The sequence below is a fragment of the Oxyura jamaicensis genome, chromosome 14 (genome assembly GCF_011077185.1).
Source record: "Oxyura jamaicensis isolate SHBP4307 breed ruddy duck chromosome 14, BPBGC_Ojam_1.0, whole genome shotgun sequence".
Lineage (NCBI taxonomy): Eukaryota > Metazoa > Chordata > Aves > Anseriformes > Anatidae > Oxyura > Oxyura jamaicensis.
In genome coordinates, this window is record NC_048906.1 from 11,965,588 (window position 1) to 11,982,755 (window position 17,168).

General features: G+C 40.8%; 1 protein-coding gene across 7 annotated transcripts in view; it reads left to right on the top strand.

Annotated features, from left to right (window-relative positions):
• Positions 1 to 17,168, top strand: part of C14H16orf71 (chromosome 14 C16orf71 homolog) — a 104,837-nt gene that overhangs the window by 59,814 nt on the left and 27,855 nt on the right. For 6 of the 7 annotated variants that reach the window (XR_004754694.1, XM_035339973.1, XM_035339978.1 and 3 more), the window contains 7 exons: positions 306 to 453; positions 4,779 to 4,910; positions 6,365 to 6,559; positions 7,835 to 8,161; positions 9,744 to 9,806; positions 11,499 to 11,552; positions 13,697 to 13,866. Coding sequence is in view for 6 of the 7 variants with exons in the window: in XM_035339973.1 (XP_035195864.1) it covers positions 306 to 453; positions 4,779 to 4,910; positions 6,365 to 6,559; positions 7,835 to 8,161; positions 9,744 to 9,806; positions 11,499 to 11,552; positions 13,697 to 13,866 (1,089 nt within the window). In the remaining variant the exon portion in view is untranslated. The remainder of the gene's footprint in view (positions 1 to 305; positions 454 to 4,778; positions 4,911 to 6,364; positions 6,560 to 7,834; positions 8,162 to 9,743; positions 9,807 to 11,498; positions 11,553 to 13,696; positions 13,867 to 17,168) is intronic. The other variant, XM_035339975.1, reaches the window with a different exon arrangement.

Sequence of the window (17,168 nt, forward strand, 5' to 3'; positions counted from 1 at the left end):
CTAGGGCTCAAGATCATTATTGCATGAGTGTCTTAGGATAGTACCGCATATTGGCTGCACTATAATTGTTGTGGTTTTAGTCCAGCCCCGTTGTAGAGCAAAGCATTTTATATTAAACCTCTTCCCTGATGTTTTAATTCCTTTGTGTCGTGAACAGATGACGCATGAACAGCCAGTCATTGGAAGTTACTATGGCTCTGCTGGTGTGCTGTATCTTGATATGCCATTGTAACTTAACTATTTGCTTGAGCCCTACAGTGATTAAATCTGCATTTAGTAGTCTAATCTGGTCCTTGTTATTTCAGATTGCTGTATTTTGCCCTAGAAAGATATCAAGTTCACCTGCAAACAGTTCTGCAAGAGGAGAGCTATCTGCTGAGCCACGCACACACAGTCTCATTTTGTTGCTGAGAAAGGAGAATGCTAGTCACCATACTCCTGCACTGGTAAAAGGTAATGCTTTCACTTAACAACCTCAGAAAACGCTTGCATTTCAGTTCATCTGAACTAAAGATTAAAAACCTAACCAAACCTGTTACATTGCAGGAAAGATTTATTGAGAATACCAGGAACTGATAGTTTTGCTATGTGTATCTGCAAGCCCACTTGTAAATCAGCCACTGCTATGTGTCCTACGTAGTAGATTGATCTTTGTCAGTTGTATGACCTTTAGCACTGAAGTCCTTTTGACTTAGAATCATAGAATAATTCATGTTGGAGGGGGCAACAGAAGGTTGGTCACCCAATGGCCTTCTCAACACGGCATCAGCAGTGAATTCAGACCAGAATGCTCAGGGCTTTTTCCAGTCAGGTCTTGAGAATCTGCAAGGACAGAAATTCCCCCATTTCTGGGCCTCTTTTCCAATGCTTGCATATGCTCACAGGGAACTGTTTTTCCCTTATGTCAAGCTGGAACCTCTTCTGTTTGAATTCCTGACTCTTGTCTCTGGACTTCCCACTGTACACCTTCATAATGGTCCTAGATTCATCTTATCAATAACCTTCTCAGATATTCTTATTGCCCAGAGAAGTATGCTACCAAAAATACATGGGTGCCACTGAGCCTGAGGATAGCACCTGATCCTATCAGCCTCAGCCTTGAGTTCTGGATACTTTTGATTTCCAAGCATCTGAACTGCAACTCATTTTATATGCAGGGACTGCCAAAGAACAGACAAGTAGCTGCCCCAAATCTTCTTAGATGAGTCAGACTCTGTTCCGATGCTCTCGTTCAGGAAGACAGTTTAGTTTTCTTAAGGATAAGCTGGTCTCTAGGGAAAATCACAAGCAACAGGGATCAGTGCAGAACAAAGAACCCTGCCCTGCCTGCTTCCTCCTGCTCTGGCAATGGGCAAGTTGCCTGTAGCAGGAGAGTCTGTTCCTGTGTCTGTTTTCCTGCAACCTGCCCTTTAGTCACCACCACTGGGAGAAGTGGGTCAGTGTAGCCTGGACAGTCCCCAGCACAGTGGTTTGACCTCTCCATTAACACCACCACAGCTAGTTCCTCATGGAGGCATTCATCCACTGCCTGATTGCCCCTTCTAATCCGTGGACAATTGAAAGGAACATTGAGAGGTTTGGCGGGGAAAAAATGACAATTTCAAAAAGTCCTCTGCTTTTTCTCCCAGGACTATCACAGTATGTTCTGAAAACATGTTCAGACACAGTGGATTAATCATGGCAGACTAATTACAGCACCGTGTCACCTGCTGCCTGTAGACCTAAGGAAAGTTGCTTATTAAAGACACACAGCTTCTGTTGTGTTGTTTTTTTTTGTGTGTGTGTGTGTGTTTTGTTTTGTTTTGTTTTTTTCTGAGTGCCAGATGATGTTTAAAGTGTTTGTTTTGCACTGCAAAATTTGCACTAGAAGTATCTATGCGGGCATTGGAACAAAGGATAGTCTGGAAAGGTCAAGTGTTTCCCCTCATTGTAGAGAACTGTTTTTTTCCCTTTGTAGAGAGATTTTGCAAGTGCCTCTTTTATGTCTTCCTTTATTGCCTCAGAAGTGATCCAGAGAGATAGCTTATTCCATATTCCAGAGCCCTGAAGAGGGGAAGCTGATGATATTGCCACATAAGCTTTGGCTTGGCCTCTGAGAAGTTTAGAACAGCACTATGAATTGAGCAGGGTAAATACCATACTAAACAGTTTTGTATTTTTAATCAATGCCTCCTGAAAAGAAGGCACCCATTTGATGTCCAACTCTGTTAAATCTTCAAAGCAAAGAAAACTTAATCATTCCTACAACAGAAGAGAAAGATGTCTTTAGGTAACATATTTCTGGCTTAAGAGTCAAAACACCATAAATTTTTGACCAAGGTTTTCTTCACTAAGTTTGGACAGCATATAATAGTCTTGGATCACGGAGTCATTTAGGTTGGAAAAGACCTCTAAGATTATCTAGTCCAACCTTTAACTTAGCACTTGGCAGTCCACCATTAAACTATGTCCATAAGCTCTACATTGACAGGTTTTTTTCATGACCTCCAGGGATGAGCAACCTTGTCAAGTAGAAGGTGTCCCTGCCCATGGCCGGGGGCTTGGAACTAGGTGATATTTAAGGTCCCTTCCAAACCAAACCATTCTATGATGGTGACTCAGCTACTTCCCTTGGCAGCATGTTCTAATACTTCACAACCCTTTCACTGAGGAAATTTTTCCTAATATGCAACTTAAACATCCCCTAGCACAACTTAAGGCCATTTCCTCTTGTCTTATCACTTGGTGTTTGGGAGAAGAGCCCAATTGCCACCTTGCTACAGCCTCCTTTATGGTAATTGTAGAGAGCAATAAGGTCTCCCCTGAGCCTCCTTTTCTTCAGGCTAAACAACTCCAGTTCCCTCAGCCACTCCTCATAAGACTTGTTCTCTAGATCCTTCACCAGCTTCATTGCCCTGCTTTGGACATGTTCCAGCACCTTGATGTCCTTCTTGTGGTGAGGGGCCCAAAACTGAACTCACCAGAGCTGAGCACAGAGGTACATTCACTTCCCTGGTCCAGCTGGCTATGCTATTTCTGAAACAAGCCAGGCTGTAGCCTTGCATGGGCTTGTGTTGCCCCAAGTGCAGGACCCAGCACTTGGCCTTGTTGAATCTCATACAGTTGTCCTTGTCCCATCGGTCCAGACTCTTCAGATCTCTCTGCAGAGCCCTCCCACCCTTGAGCAGATCAACACTTGTGCCTATCTTGGTGTTGTCTGCAAACTTACTGAGGATGCTCTTGATCCCCTTGTCCAGATCACTGATAAAGATACTGAAGAGAACTGGCCCCAGTACTGAGCCCTGGGGGATACCACTAGTAACCAGCTCCCAGCTGGATTAAACTCAATTCAGCAGAACTTTTTGGGCCCAGCAACCCAGCCAGTTTTTAACACAGTGAAGTGTACACCTATCCAGGCTCTGAGTGGCCAGTTTCTCCAGGAGAATCAGACTGACAGGTCTGTGGTTTCACGGGTCCTCCATTTACAGCATGTTATAGAATCATAAAATCAGGGTGTGGTTTGGGTTGGAAGGGACCTTAAATAGCATCCAGTTCTAACCCCCTGCCATGGGCAAGCACACCTCCCACCAGACCAGGTTGCCCAAAGCCCCATCCAGCCAGGCCCTGAACACTGCCAGGGATGGGGCATCCACAGCTGCTCTGGGCAACCTGTTCCAGTGCCTCACCACCCCCATAGTGAATAATTTCTTCCTAGTATCTAACCTAAATCTACCCTCTTTTAGTTAAACACCATTGCCCATTGTGCTGTCACTATATTCCCTGATAAAGAATCCTCTTCCAGCTTTCTTGTAGGCCCCCTTTAGGAACTAGAGGGAAGTTTTGGTTATTCATACCGTCTGAATTTCCAAGAAGCAGATAGGCAATTTGCAGTGGTACAAGTTCAAATCTGTGTCACTGCCACATTTGACATCTAAGGTTTGTTCTTCAATGTTGACTGCTAATAATCTAGTTTCCATTCTATGTTGCAGTAAGTTGCTGACAGGCTTGGACAGTGGAAATCAATCAAACATATGCAAATTGTAAAAATAACAAACCTTCAAAATCGTCTGAAGCATTATTGCAGAACACAACCAATTGTTGCGAAGCTGTACTGTATGCCAGTACCTTAATGCAGTGCCTGTGTGTCACCTGGCCCTTTGGGGGAAGAACAGGAGCTGAGGGATTGCTACTTTCCAGCACTCAGTATTAATAAAAACTGAGTGGAATCAGATATTTTCTGGACTGGTGTTTACATGAGCAGAACATGATGTTTCTGTTCAGATCTGATCCTCTCAATGCCTCTGTGGCCCCGTGGCACTGTGTAGCATGCAGGACACTGCCCTTGTTGCTGACCTTGAGGGCCTGGACTCAAACACTGGGCTCGAGATTTGTGACATCTTTTCCTTGTGGGCATCAACTTATTTAGGACACCTACTACGATTCAGGAGCTGTGTAGGATCTTCTATGTGTACGTTCCACAATTCAGTCAACTTCCTGTAGCTGGAAGGTAATAGGAACAAATGGGATCCTGGTCACAAAGCAGAGATGTCTCCAGAGAAAGCTGGGGCCAAGCCTCATTTTTTCAAGTTACTTTTCTAAGTGTAAGTGAATATGAGCAGGGGGAGAGGGGATGATGGAATTGCATTTCATATCTCTTAGGTGAGCTCAGCACGACCCACACTGATGTCTCTATAATGGTTCTGTGGTCAGATGAATCAAAATATTTGATAAGTGTGTTTTCATGTCAGACTGCACCACAGAGTTATGTATTCCTCAAGCACTCTTTGTTCTGTGCACAGGACTGATGAATGAACTGGCAAAGCAAGGGCTCCTTGGTGACAGGCAGAGCAACCGGCCTCCCCCTGCTGGGCTGGATCCCTCTGTGTGCTTTCATGTGGCTCCTTACACCGAGACCTTGCTGCAGGCACTGGGTAGGTCAAGACTAGGGGGAATGCATTGTTCTGTCTTTTCTGAGGTCCGACATCTTTATTAGAGGATTTTCCTGAACAAGAACGTTATGAGTATGCTTGTTGTCTACAATAATTTGTTCAGTGTTCTGATGTCCTTCAATTATAGTAACTCTCAGTGGATGTCTTCTGCCATTGGGTAATGAATGTGAGGATCAATAGAAAAGTGATACGGAAGTATCTTTAAAGTAGATTAAAATATATCTGGAAAAATAAATTATTTAACATTAAATATGACCTGACAACAACCAATTAAGCCTTAAACCTACCATAAGTAAAAGAATAGTATCCAATCAATAAGTATTTACTGACAGTTTCAAAGAGAAGTCAAAGTATTAAAATGAGAAAAATTGCTCATTTAGCATATAAAACTAGAATTTGCTGAAGTGATAAATGTTAGCAGCTGTAGTTTCTTGTGTAGGTGCAGAGAAGGCACTTTTTCATTTCACTTTAATCAGATGTTCTTAATTTTAGTTTATACAGTTGAATTCACTTCAGTAACTCATTCATTCAAAGCTGGGAAATTGGTAAGACTTGGAAAAGCCAGTAAACTTGTCTTCTCTTACAAATCTGTGACTCAGACGGATAGGAGAGTCTTTAAGTTCTATACAGCTCTATACTAGTTCTGTACAGTTGGAGGTCACAGCAGTCAGAAGTTTATTTTGATGACTACAGGTAATGTTCTCTTATGTATTCAGCAGATTCCTATAGTTTTATTTAACTAATTAAATTATTTTAAATGTCGGATATCAGGATTAGTAATTGAAGTCTATCGCTTTCCAAAAACAAATCTTAAGGAAATATAATCAAATGCATGTCATTCACTATTTTCTAGCATTATGAAATGTTAAGGTATGGGAATAACTAAGTACATGGATATTAATCTATACAATTGCTTAAATAATCATGTAGTTGAAACAGTATAAAATCAAACAGATCTCTGCAGGGTATTTTGCAGGCTGTGCTGCAGACCATGGACACATGCATAATACTATAACAGGCCCCTATTTAGTCCTCAGTTGTATGCTGTGTGATCTCCTACAATACAAAGTGAAGTATCAATTTAATGCGAAGGTAGTCCTTAGTTATCAATCTGAAACTGATGTCTTAAATAATTTAGGTATAGATGCTTAACTCTGCTTAACAGTGTGAATAAGGATATCAAAATTAGGATTTAATATATTTGCTTTACATGCCAAAAGCAATTCCACTTAAGGAGCGTGACTGATTAGTAAGGATTTGCTGTGATACTGCTCCTCAAGTATGCTTTTTCTGGCCATGCTGAGCTGCAGCATCATGGTGAGGCATTGGCCTTTGTTTGCCCAATAGAGAATTAGTCAATTCCTTCACACTAAAAAAAGAGTGGATGTTTGTTTCTGGGCAGTAACTACGTCTGTTTTGATGATTCTCTTGGGCAGGAGGAAACCTCAGTGCAGTGCCAGACCGCTGTAACATTCCTCTCGATCTTTTCTGCAATCGAATATATGCCTCTGAACCTGAAATGGAGCAGGTTGTCATGCTGACACTGATTGGAGTGGATGCTATGAAGAGCGCTGGAGAGCTTCTTTGCCAGATCCTTCTTCCTGGGAGCAGTAACCAGTCTCATAATGCAGGTGACCACAGCTCTGGGGGAGGACTGCAGAAGTCAGTCAGGAAAGCTTAGCCTGTCAGCTATTTTTGTCATAGCCAGAACATTATGAATAATGTGGTGAACGGGGCCTCAGGAAGGACCAGTTTCTTTGTTTACCTGCCTGAAGCACTAAAGAATTTATCACGGCTAGTTAGTCATGGGCAAGGCCACTTTTCACATTACAGACAGGACATTGGCATAAGTGGGCATCATTTTCTTCAGAGAGTGTCAAAATAGTTTAAAGATCTGCATAATGCAGAGTATTGTGTCTTTCCTGTCTCCTAAGTATTGGGAGATAATGCAGCTGTGTAAAGGAGACACAGTGACAGGAATTCAGAAGTCACAAATTCTATTCCTGGTCCACTGACATTCTTCGTGATCAGAAGCAAGACACCGCACCTCTTCATGCTTCATTTCCTCATGCACACAGGAAGAATAATGACGTTGTCCCCCACGTTAAATGCTTACAAATGCATGCATGAAGAGTGCTGTCAAGTGCTAAGCAGGATGATTTTATATAATTTCATGATGCAGATTTTATTGGAGTTCAATAATACAGGCACTATGCTAACAAAGGGCAGAAGTCTGGCACCCTGTCTTACTCTGATGTATCCTACTCTCTTGAAACAATACTATGGAGTGAGATCTGTATCATGGTAGGCAAAGAGACGATTCTAGCTGACAGAAACTTCCAGCAACGTGCAGTCATGAATTGAGCCCCTAAACATCTTGTTACATTGGAAATAAGACTACTTTACAAATAATGTTTAAATTACTTTAGAGACAAGTCAACATTAAATTGTAGCTTATTATGGTAATGAATATAGCTTAAAATGGAATGTTATAAGAGGTGGTAAAGGATCTATAATTATGGATTATGTTGTGTCAAAGCACTTAGCTATCAGTCTATTCTGGGTATTTCCCTTTCAACTCCTCTCCATTTGCTGTGTTCTCTAATCAAATCATGGCAGTTATTTTCTCTGGCTCCCTGTTGATTTCCCAGATAGCCCATTTATTGTTTTCACTGTAATGTAATTTTCTAGCATTTGTATCTTGTTTTTTTTTTTTCCCAGTATATTTCTATATCTGCGTTGTAGTCCATTTTGGATGCAACCGGGACTGAAGTCAAAGCAACTTTGGAACTTTAGTCTAGTTAAAAAATAATAATAATTCAGAACACTTCTCTCCAGTATAAAACGTAGTTTCTAGGAAACACATGCTGTCAATTGATACTAAATGTATTTCCTTTCACTTGCAGAAGGACCTGATTCAGGGTTTGAACTTCTAGGTCTCAAGTGGTTGCCCTATCTCACTCGATGTCAGGCAAGAGAAATAACCCCTTTTGAGGTTGGAGATACTTCCTGGAAAAGAAGCCTTGATAGACTCATGTCAAACCCCGTCCTTGTGTGTGCATTACGGCGGATCAATGCCTTCCAAGTTCTTGCAGACATACTGAAAAGATTAACACAGCAGAGGGAGGACCTAAGCAAAAGTGGCCGTGCTCTACAGAGAGTAATGGCCTTGACCCCAGAGCTGACGTTCAGACAAGCCATCCTCTTCTTCACAGAGAAGGATTTTGTAACTAGTAAGCCATATTTTACCATTTATAATGTTCTCGGGTATAGGGTGTTTGGGAATTCATTGCACTTGGATAAAGGAATCCATTTCTACCTGTTTTTCTATGGCACAGAAAAACTTAATAATCTGGGGTTAAGTTCTTCAGTTGGCTGAATGATCAGTGATATTAAATTACCAGGAGCCGGTTTAGGTCATCTACAAGTTGGCCTATTTATTGTGGTTATGGTTCCCCTTCTGTGGCCTGGTTCCCCTTCTGAAGATCTCAAGGTACTCCATAAATACTAACTAGATGTTACAACAGTTAACCAGTAAATAATATTCTACGCACTTTGCCTTTGTATGTAAGAGCAATGGGGAAATGGAGACCAAGATCTGTCCTGGCTGTATGTAGGCATGTAATTGCAATGCCTGACTCCTTGGGGCTAGATGCCCTGAGCTTGCCCTATATTCAGGGAGGTGAAGGTCCTACCAATCTGCAAGAGCTGAAGAAAACAGTTTTTCTTGAGAATTTCTTTTTATCCTGGAGCAGGATGAACAGTTCATGAGGAATGGGGACCTTTGTTGTCAAAACTTCTCAGACTTCAATGACATACACTTGCATTGATCTTTCAGCATAGTAAACCTGCTAGTTTCTTCCTGCAGCAAGGAATGTATAGCCACACCTCTTTAAATTAAATCATTGTGTGGACTGAGGTGTTAACTCATTTTGGATGCTTTGGACCGCCACAGTATGAGCTTCCACTGTTTTCTTGTAATATGAAACATATTAGCATGTCACCTAAGCTCTTGGGGAAGCCTGACTCTTTACACCTAAAGATAAATACTTCCAAGCCTGATGATTTCTGATTGTTCAGGCACATCGATACAGGATAGTGGAAACACTCTATATCAACAGAGAAGGAGTGGTGGAGTTCCATACATGCATTCATGCTTTGTAGTTTTAGCTCTTCCCGTATCTTTTCATGGGGAAGAAAGGTTTGTTGTTGTCAACACCAAGTTAGATGCTTGTTTCAAACATGCTGTGCTTATGTAGTGCAGAATAACAAACTGGCTTTACTGAATAGAAAGAAGAAAATGTGGTGGTGTCAGGAAAAAGATACTCAGAAGTTAGGTCTGACAGTGATCTATGTGAGTGTTTTATGAGAGTTTGGAGAGCAAGAAGAAGAGGTCTGCAAAAAACAAGGCAGCAGACATCCCAAATTACTGCATGAAACTGCAAGACTGCATGCACTGCTGTTCTTCGTTGGGTTATCTTGAGACCAGGAGGCAGGATAACAGAAATGCAGAACTGAAATCAGTTTGTTAAGGAAGGTTGTAATCACGTCAGCTTTTCCCACCTAAGCCATTGTTGACAGCAAAGGAGCACAGACACATCTTTTAACTGACTTCAGCATCCTCCACTCTCTCTTTTATAAGATCATTACATTTTTCCTCCTGTTGTGGGAGGAGTGGAGGGGTCTTCATTCTACGGAACAGCTCTTCAGCTGTCATTTGCCCTGTTAAATAAAATTACCTTCTTCTACCCCTGACTCCCCAGTGAAGGTCCTCCATCTGTGAATCTGTAAAAGCACATTTCCTTCCTTTTTCAGATGCAGAATACCGCCCTGCTACAAAATACCTGCCACCACCTGGCAAGAAATCCAGGGCTGAAGGTAAGATCAAAAGTATGCACCAGTTGCCTCTTGAATAAAAGTATATTATTTTTTTTTACTCTTAAAATAGATTCAAGGAAAAATAATTCTAAATCCTCTGTGTTGGAGCCATCAAAATGGGATTAGTAAACCCTTGGTTAGACATTGTAATCCTGGGCACTTTGGAAGAAAAGGTCTGATAAGTCTACTTGGTACTGGGGGAAGGTGGTATTATTGCCATGATCACCCTTTCTTCTGCACAGTTCTCTGCATGCCTGGACAACCTGTCTGGTGCTGCTCTGGAATGTAGGCTAGAAAAGTAATTAATCCCAGCTCTTCAGTAGTACTTCTGAGCTGTAGGTCTTGAAGAATATGCATGTCATCATTTTACAGCAAGGGTAATTGAGGCCTAGAGAGGTGAAATGTGCTGGTCACCATTTCCCAGTAAGTGAGCGACAGAGATCCGAGCAGAATGCTCATTTCCTAAGTCTCAGCCAGGGGCTCTGCTCATTGCATTACGTTGCCATGCACATCACTAGGCACTTCACAGATGCTGGAAGTTTTCAGCTAACCCTAATGCTAAAGGAAAACAGTGGTGTTTTGAGGATGGGAGCTACAAGCTATGAGGCAAGGAGATGGTTTCACCTTATATGTTCATTCTTATTATTTACAGCAAAATAAGAGAAATACATTTGGAAATGGAAAGTCTCATTAAAATTAAAAAATAAAAATAAAAAAATAAGAAAAAATACTTTGGCTAGGTAACCTTCCAGACATGTTGCTCCAGGAAATAGAAATGCATGGACTTCAGAGAGTAATAAATATCGATGACAGTAAAAAATGATGATTTTTTTTTGACAAACAGATTTTAGTTTTCTGCTATTTACCTTGTATGTCTCTTTGGTTAAACTTGCCAATGAAGATCACTGGAAAAGCAAGTCCTTTATCAGTCTGCAAGTTTCTCCTCATTGCACCCTTGTCCTAGCTAACTTCTCTATTCGCACATGCCTTGAGGTGTTGTAAATTTTCCTCACCTCTCTAGGTCACTGCAGGTTTTACATTAGACTGAAGGAAAACTTATATGGACTTTTGTTGTAAGGTCTAACTTGCTCATACCAGGCTCCTTTTACACTGCTTTGCTCTTATGAGGAAGCACTGAAGCTGACCATTTCTGGTTGTTTGGGAAATGTCACTGAGGTTTCATCAGCAGAGGTGGGGAGAGGACTGAACCACAGATCAGTGCTACCTAGGTGTGTAGTCAGAATACACAGCCCTTCTTTGTTTCCGGGGCAGGGAAGGAGGGAAAGAGAAACAGGTTTGAGTTTCATGGCAGCTTCCAACTTGACTGCGAAATACTGGCATCATGAAGTTGGCATAGAACTGTTGTAGCTGCTCCCTGAAATGGTGACTAAGAAAGAACCCACACAGAAAATATAACTGAAAATCAACATAATTTAGTAATTGTCGTCTTTTTGAGCGTATGCTATTGGACTGTCTGGAGAAGTGAAAAGTACTACATCTCCCAGAGTGTCCCAGTACAACTGAATTCCCAACCATGTCTGAAACCAAGCCACGCGTGTGCCAGGGTTGCATTTTAAAATGTGTGTCATAGCAGTGTTGGTTGCATTATGCAGAGATAGTGGCACTATTCTCAAATTACTGTCCCCAAACATACAAGCTTATTAATCAGATCTATCTGCTTATCTCATTTAGCAGAAAAGAGCCAGAGATGCCATGAAGAATCACTGTTTACCTACTTGCAAAGAGGTGAGAGAAGAACAAATTGGAAAATGTGGCTTGATAAGATCTTTGTGGACCTAACTCATGTAGATGTACCAGCAAAAAAATAAGTGAGAAGATTTTTTTTCTTAGGCTTGAATACTGGCAGTGATATACATTCTCTTTTCTAAACATGTCAGGAAATCTGATATTTGCTTGTCTTGAATTTATGCTTATTTTAACATGCTCGTATCTTGTGTATATAAATAGTATATAAAAGTGATCCAGTGCTGTGGTTCTGTTACGCTATGGAATCAAAACCCATATAAATAAGTAGGGGAGGAGGGTGGCCCAACTATAGGCCATAGGAAAAGATCTAAAAATATGATGGTGCTGAAAAACAGAACAAAAACCAGGAAACTTGGGCAAGCCCAGAAAGGCCACTAAACAGCCAGAACTCATGAAATCAGGCATGTCTGAGGGCTGCCAAGTAGGCCTCTATGGTAATCCATGATCAACAGAGACTGTTCCGTTGATAATCGGAATGTTATCAAATGTTATCAAATGTTGTCACTTAACAGTCACCAGGGAGAGAAAACCAACTCTAGGTGGCAAAGTGTCCCACCTTGGTTTAGACACTTGCCTTTGACCAGACCAAGAAGGCAAAGTGAGAGAAGACAAATCCTCTCCTGAAGTGTCTGAAGTACATAAATATGCAGCATGTAGTGATTCACACACCACAAGAGCGAGAATGTTTGCCCAGAAACATAGCAGATGGTAAAACGTCTTGAGGACAATGAACGTTTATGTAACCATATTCAGTTGAGGTTGCCGTTCTGTGTGAGAGCAGCGGAGTGGATCCGAACGGCTTGCTTCTGCGCTTGCAGGCTGTTGCTATGGCATTTAAACCTTTTTCTTCAAGAAATATGTGCAGAAAAACAGCAGTTCCTTAATATGATGGCTTTGTGCAGGATATGGGTTAAGTTTCCATATCAAATGGGGGTAGCATTCCTGCCTGTTATTTTTGATCCCGCATTTCTCTGTCACTGAATCAGCAACAGGCCTCTTGCCAATTGAACAGTATGCATCAAATTATATGCAGCATGGTTGATGCTTCGTTGCATCGACATCTGTATAATTAGGAATGGGGTGTATAGGAAATATAAAATGGCATTTTATGTACACAAATAGATAATCATGGATCAATTTTAGCAGCCTGCAGTACTGTTACCTCATACTTCATGCTAATTGACATGGTTAGGCACCCGCAGTTAATAGGTCCTAGCTGACTGCTTCTGACACTACACTTGCTAATAAATCTTCAAGGGGTGTTATTAGGATAAAATCTTAACTATAGTCCCATTAATAAAAACCTTTAGATTTTAGACAGTGCATTAGATTAGTAGAACTAATCATTCAAAATCATTCAAAAATGCTGTCATTTAAAAATGTAATTTGTGTATTTTCTGCCTTTTAAGACATTTTGTATTGTCAGGTAGCAAAACTATCTTGGTCCATTTTGTTCTGTTTCTCCTAGCACACTGTGTGCTACACCTGGCTGGCAGCCCTGCTGGGGAAATATTGTCAGAAGCAAAAACTTTTTGCTGAAATCTCAATTTTAGTAAACACAATTCTATTCATAATAAGGCTAATAACATTAATTGGAACCCGTCATACTTGTTAGTGCCTCTTTGAAACATAGCTGAACAGAGAGATACAGAGCTCTGAGAGATAAACTATGAGGAATAAGAATTTAATAGGTGCCTGAAGGATTTTATCACATAATCACTACAATTCACATGAAAAATGTAAAAGGAAATAGTTTATCCTGCTCAAAACATCCTGATATAATGCAAAGGATGGAGTCTCATCCTACAGACCTGCCAGATAAACCTTTTGGATTTGTAGATACGTCAGATTTCCTGGAGAAAAAAAAAAAATCTACAAGCCCAGACTGTTGTAACTAGTTTATTATTATGATTATTATGTCCTTTTTTAAAAATAAATGTATGGGCACAGCTTTTTTATGGACTTGCTTGGTTCAAATTGCTATGAACTTCATGCCAGCTGTTAGATAAACCTTTTCTAGAGAAATCTGTCCTGGCTAGTAAACAAATATTGCTGATATTGCTGTATGTTTTGCCTCTGTTTTTAAGAGCAGCTTAGGGTTTGACTAGTGTGCTTTGTTACAGGAGCCCAGATCCTTTGCACAGTGCTGCTGATCAAACCTGGTGCCTGGAGCCATCGTCTTGCAAGGATCCTGCAAAAAATAGACCTAGAAAAATTCACTGTGGTTGCGATGAAACATGTACACCTGGAACCAGACATTGCCTTAGGACTCCTTTCTTCTGAAGTGAAACAGGTTTGTTACGAAACTGGCAGATCTACAGCTATGCTTAGGCTTAGAGAGGGAAAATATGTGAGCTAGTGAGTAATCCATTCCTGAAAGAGGAAAAACTCCCATCCGGGATTTCTTAGTTATTGTTAGAAGTGAGCTATATAGAACAATCCTATCTGTACAATACCATGCACAAAGCAAGCTGACATGCTGACAGTTTCTTTTATCGTATGCCATAAAGAAGCAGACCTAGTTTCTCTAAAACAAAAGTTCAGAGCATATGGGCGATACTGACCTCCCAAGAATTTGTTTAGTTGCTAATTTATAATGCTGACTCTTAACTACAAAACAGGTGTCCCGTTTCTTTCCCAGGTCAATCCAGGTAGGGCACCTCAAGGAGTGTACTGCCCTCCCTGCCCGTGTGCCTGCTTTTCCATCCATGTGTTTAAACCAGGGAGCTGGAGAACATTCCTTGCACTGCCAGAGAATATATATACCTCCTGAGCCCAGTAACAGTATATTACATTACAGTTGAGTTTCTGTTCCAGAAGCATGTGTGCAACATTCCATAAAAGCGACCTGCAAAGAGAGAAAAATATTTTGCTGTCATCTTTACTGTCTAACAGACAATAAGGAGGGTTTTTAAACCTGGGGGTGTTAAGGGTTTTTGTTAGCTGAAAATAGGTTTGTTCCTGCTCTTTTATAGCATTAGAAAATCATTTTATGCCCAACCTGAAATATTCTGAGATGATAGATGAGCGTAAAGATATTGTGAAAATCAGGAAATGGAAAGCTGAATGTTTTCAAAGAGTATTTTTTTTTTCTTTAAAAAATATTATTTGATTGCTTTCCTGAAGACACGTAACCAATTAACTCTTACAGAGAACAAGCCTTTTTAGTGGATATTACTCTTGAGTTAAGTTGGGAGAGTTTAAAGCACGCACATATCACGGGAATTCATAATAGTCTTCCAGAAGAAGATGGGAAATATCACAGGACAGTGTCTGAACATAACCATCTATCAGCAAAAAAAATAGTACTTTCTGCATAATAGCAAAGGAATGGGGCAAAAGCATCTGATATTTAAATATTTGCAGATCTTTGGTAGGAGTATAGTGCCTATTAGAGTTGCTGGGGAAGTACTTTCCAATAAAGTTTTTAATCACGTGATGAAACACAGTAACATTTAGTTGATCATCTGAAACAAAAGACTTTAAAAAAAAAATCTAAATGTCTGCCTTGGGAAGTAATGTAGATATTAGGGTAAATTTGAAGAGAAGTTATTTCATGAAATTTTTCTCTTGTTTTTAAGAGTTCTGTAACACGCTAGAGCAGCTGTTGAGCATTGATTTAGTTTTCTTGAAGAGCTGGTGACTAATGAGCTTAAAAATTACAGAGTACTGGGGTTTTGTTCATGGAAAAAAGAATGTTCTGAAAGTGAGAAAGCAGTGATAATAGACTGCCTTTGGCAAGGGGCAATGGGCAGTAGGAAATGCTTTCTATTGTACAGGGGTTCCTCCTCATTTTAGAATATACCTAAAAGCCTTTTAGTCATGTGGACTGAAATGGGTTGGGCTCCCAAGACAAACAGGTAAGATTTTCAGAAAGCCTCAGCATGCTTCAGGGACTGGAGTATTTGGAAAATCTGGCTTGTAACAGTTACAATGGCAGCTGATGGGGGCAAAAATATTTTTCGCAGCTGAATTTCATATACACATTTGAATCAGAGCAATGTTGATTGTAGATCTGTCTTAGTTTAGGGGACAACAGGATACAAGGCTGTTTTTAAAAAGGGGCTCTTAACTTGGAGGCAAATTGCTGAGATTTAGCATCTCCTGTTGAAGAACTTGGAGCCAGTGTCAAACCCTTCTAGAAGTTCTCTTCCAGGCTTTCTGCCTCTTCCTCACCCAGATTCTGATCCAAAATCCATCTCTAAAATAATCTCTCGAAACTCCCATGTGCTGTGCAATGTGCCAGTTTGGTTTATGTGCATAGTACTTTGGTATCAAATCTGGGGTTTAGTCACTGGTAGCAATACCTAGCATCTCCTTCCTCTTTCAAATTATGTGTTCTTTACATGCCCATTTATGAATATCCTCAGCAACACACTTTCAGCAACGTGATTGCTTTTTCAACTTAAATACTAGCAGTCAGCTTCTTAGTAGCTTTTGGCCTTTGGACTACAATAAATAATGGGGTGGTCAGCTGTTTGCTGAGCTTGTCTAATCACAATAATGCTTTTTACCTGAAGGCTAATAATAATAATAAAAGCAAAGGTCAGCTAAACAGAGCTGACACTGCCTTCTCAGCTTTTACCATGATCTAACAGTGATGAAATTGTGAGAAGCAACTGCTCCCAGGGGGAGTTCTGCCTGTTTTGACTGGCTTTCCTGTCTGCACTTATCCAGAATCCAGAACTGCAGAGACTCACAGTTGTAGCTGCTAGAGAGAAAGCCTGATTTCACCCTGGGAGCTGATCAATTTTTCAGGAATTTACCTGGTATGGTTGCCAGTGGCAGCAGATCACTGGACTCAGTAACTTGACAGCTTCCCTCCAGTCCTGTCCTGTGAGTCTAACGGTAGAGGCAGAAGGACAGTTTTACTGCATTTTAATCCTGTTAGTCCTCCAGAGCCAGCACACAGCTGGAGCTTCCTCTCCGTGTGCATCAACAAAATTGCTCACTGAATTCGAGTCAGCTGCACGTGTGCAATCTCGCTGCAGCTGCTCGGGTATCAGCAAGGACACGGTTTGAAGACGGTGCAGAGGCAGGATGTAAATAAAAGCATCATTTGCCTGGAAGGGTCTAGACCGGATACGAGGATGTATCAGAAGGAAAGAAGTCACCTTGACTCACTGACACCACTGCTAGTGGTTAGAAACAACATAGTCTTTAACCCCAAGCCTGCTCTAAGACAGGATACAGAAACAAAAGGCTTTTGTTACATAAATCTAAAAGCACTGCTCAGAAGCTCTGGAACAAAACAATTTCATTTTTTATGTTCTGTTTAACAGAAACTGTCTTTGAACGTTTTCTTTTGCAGATGTGTCTGACATGGAGTCAGATGAACGTTGATATGTTTTGTCCAGAGCCTTTGAAAGTTTTCATGGAGACGTCATCATTGTTTTTCATCTCCCAAGGAGCAGTCTTGATGACTACTTGGAAAAGTGGATTATGTGCATATTTTTTAAGCTATCAAAAGTTTTCAAGCAAAAAGGGCTTATTTTGTATTATACAGAACTGAGTTAATGTCAAAATTCTGCAGTATGCTATGACATGCTGAAACTCTTTATCCTAATCTAAACAGGGCATTCTAATCACAACACA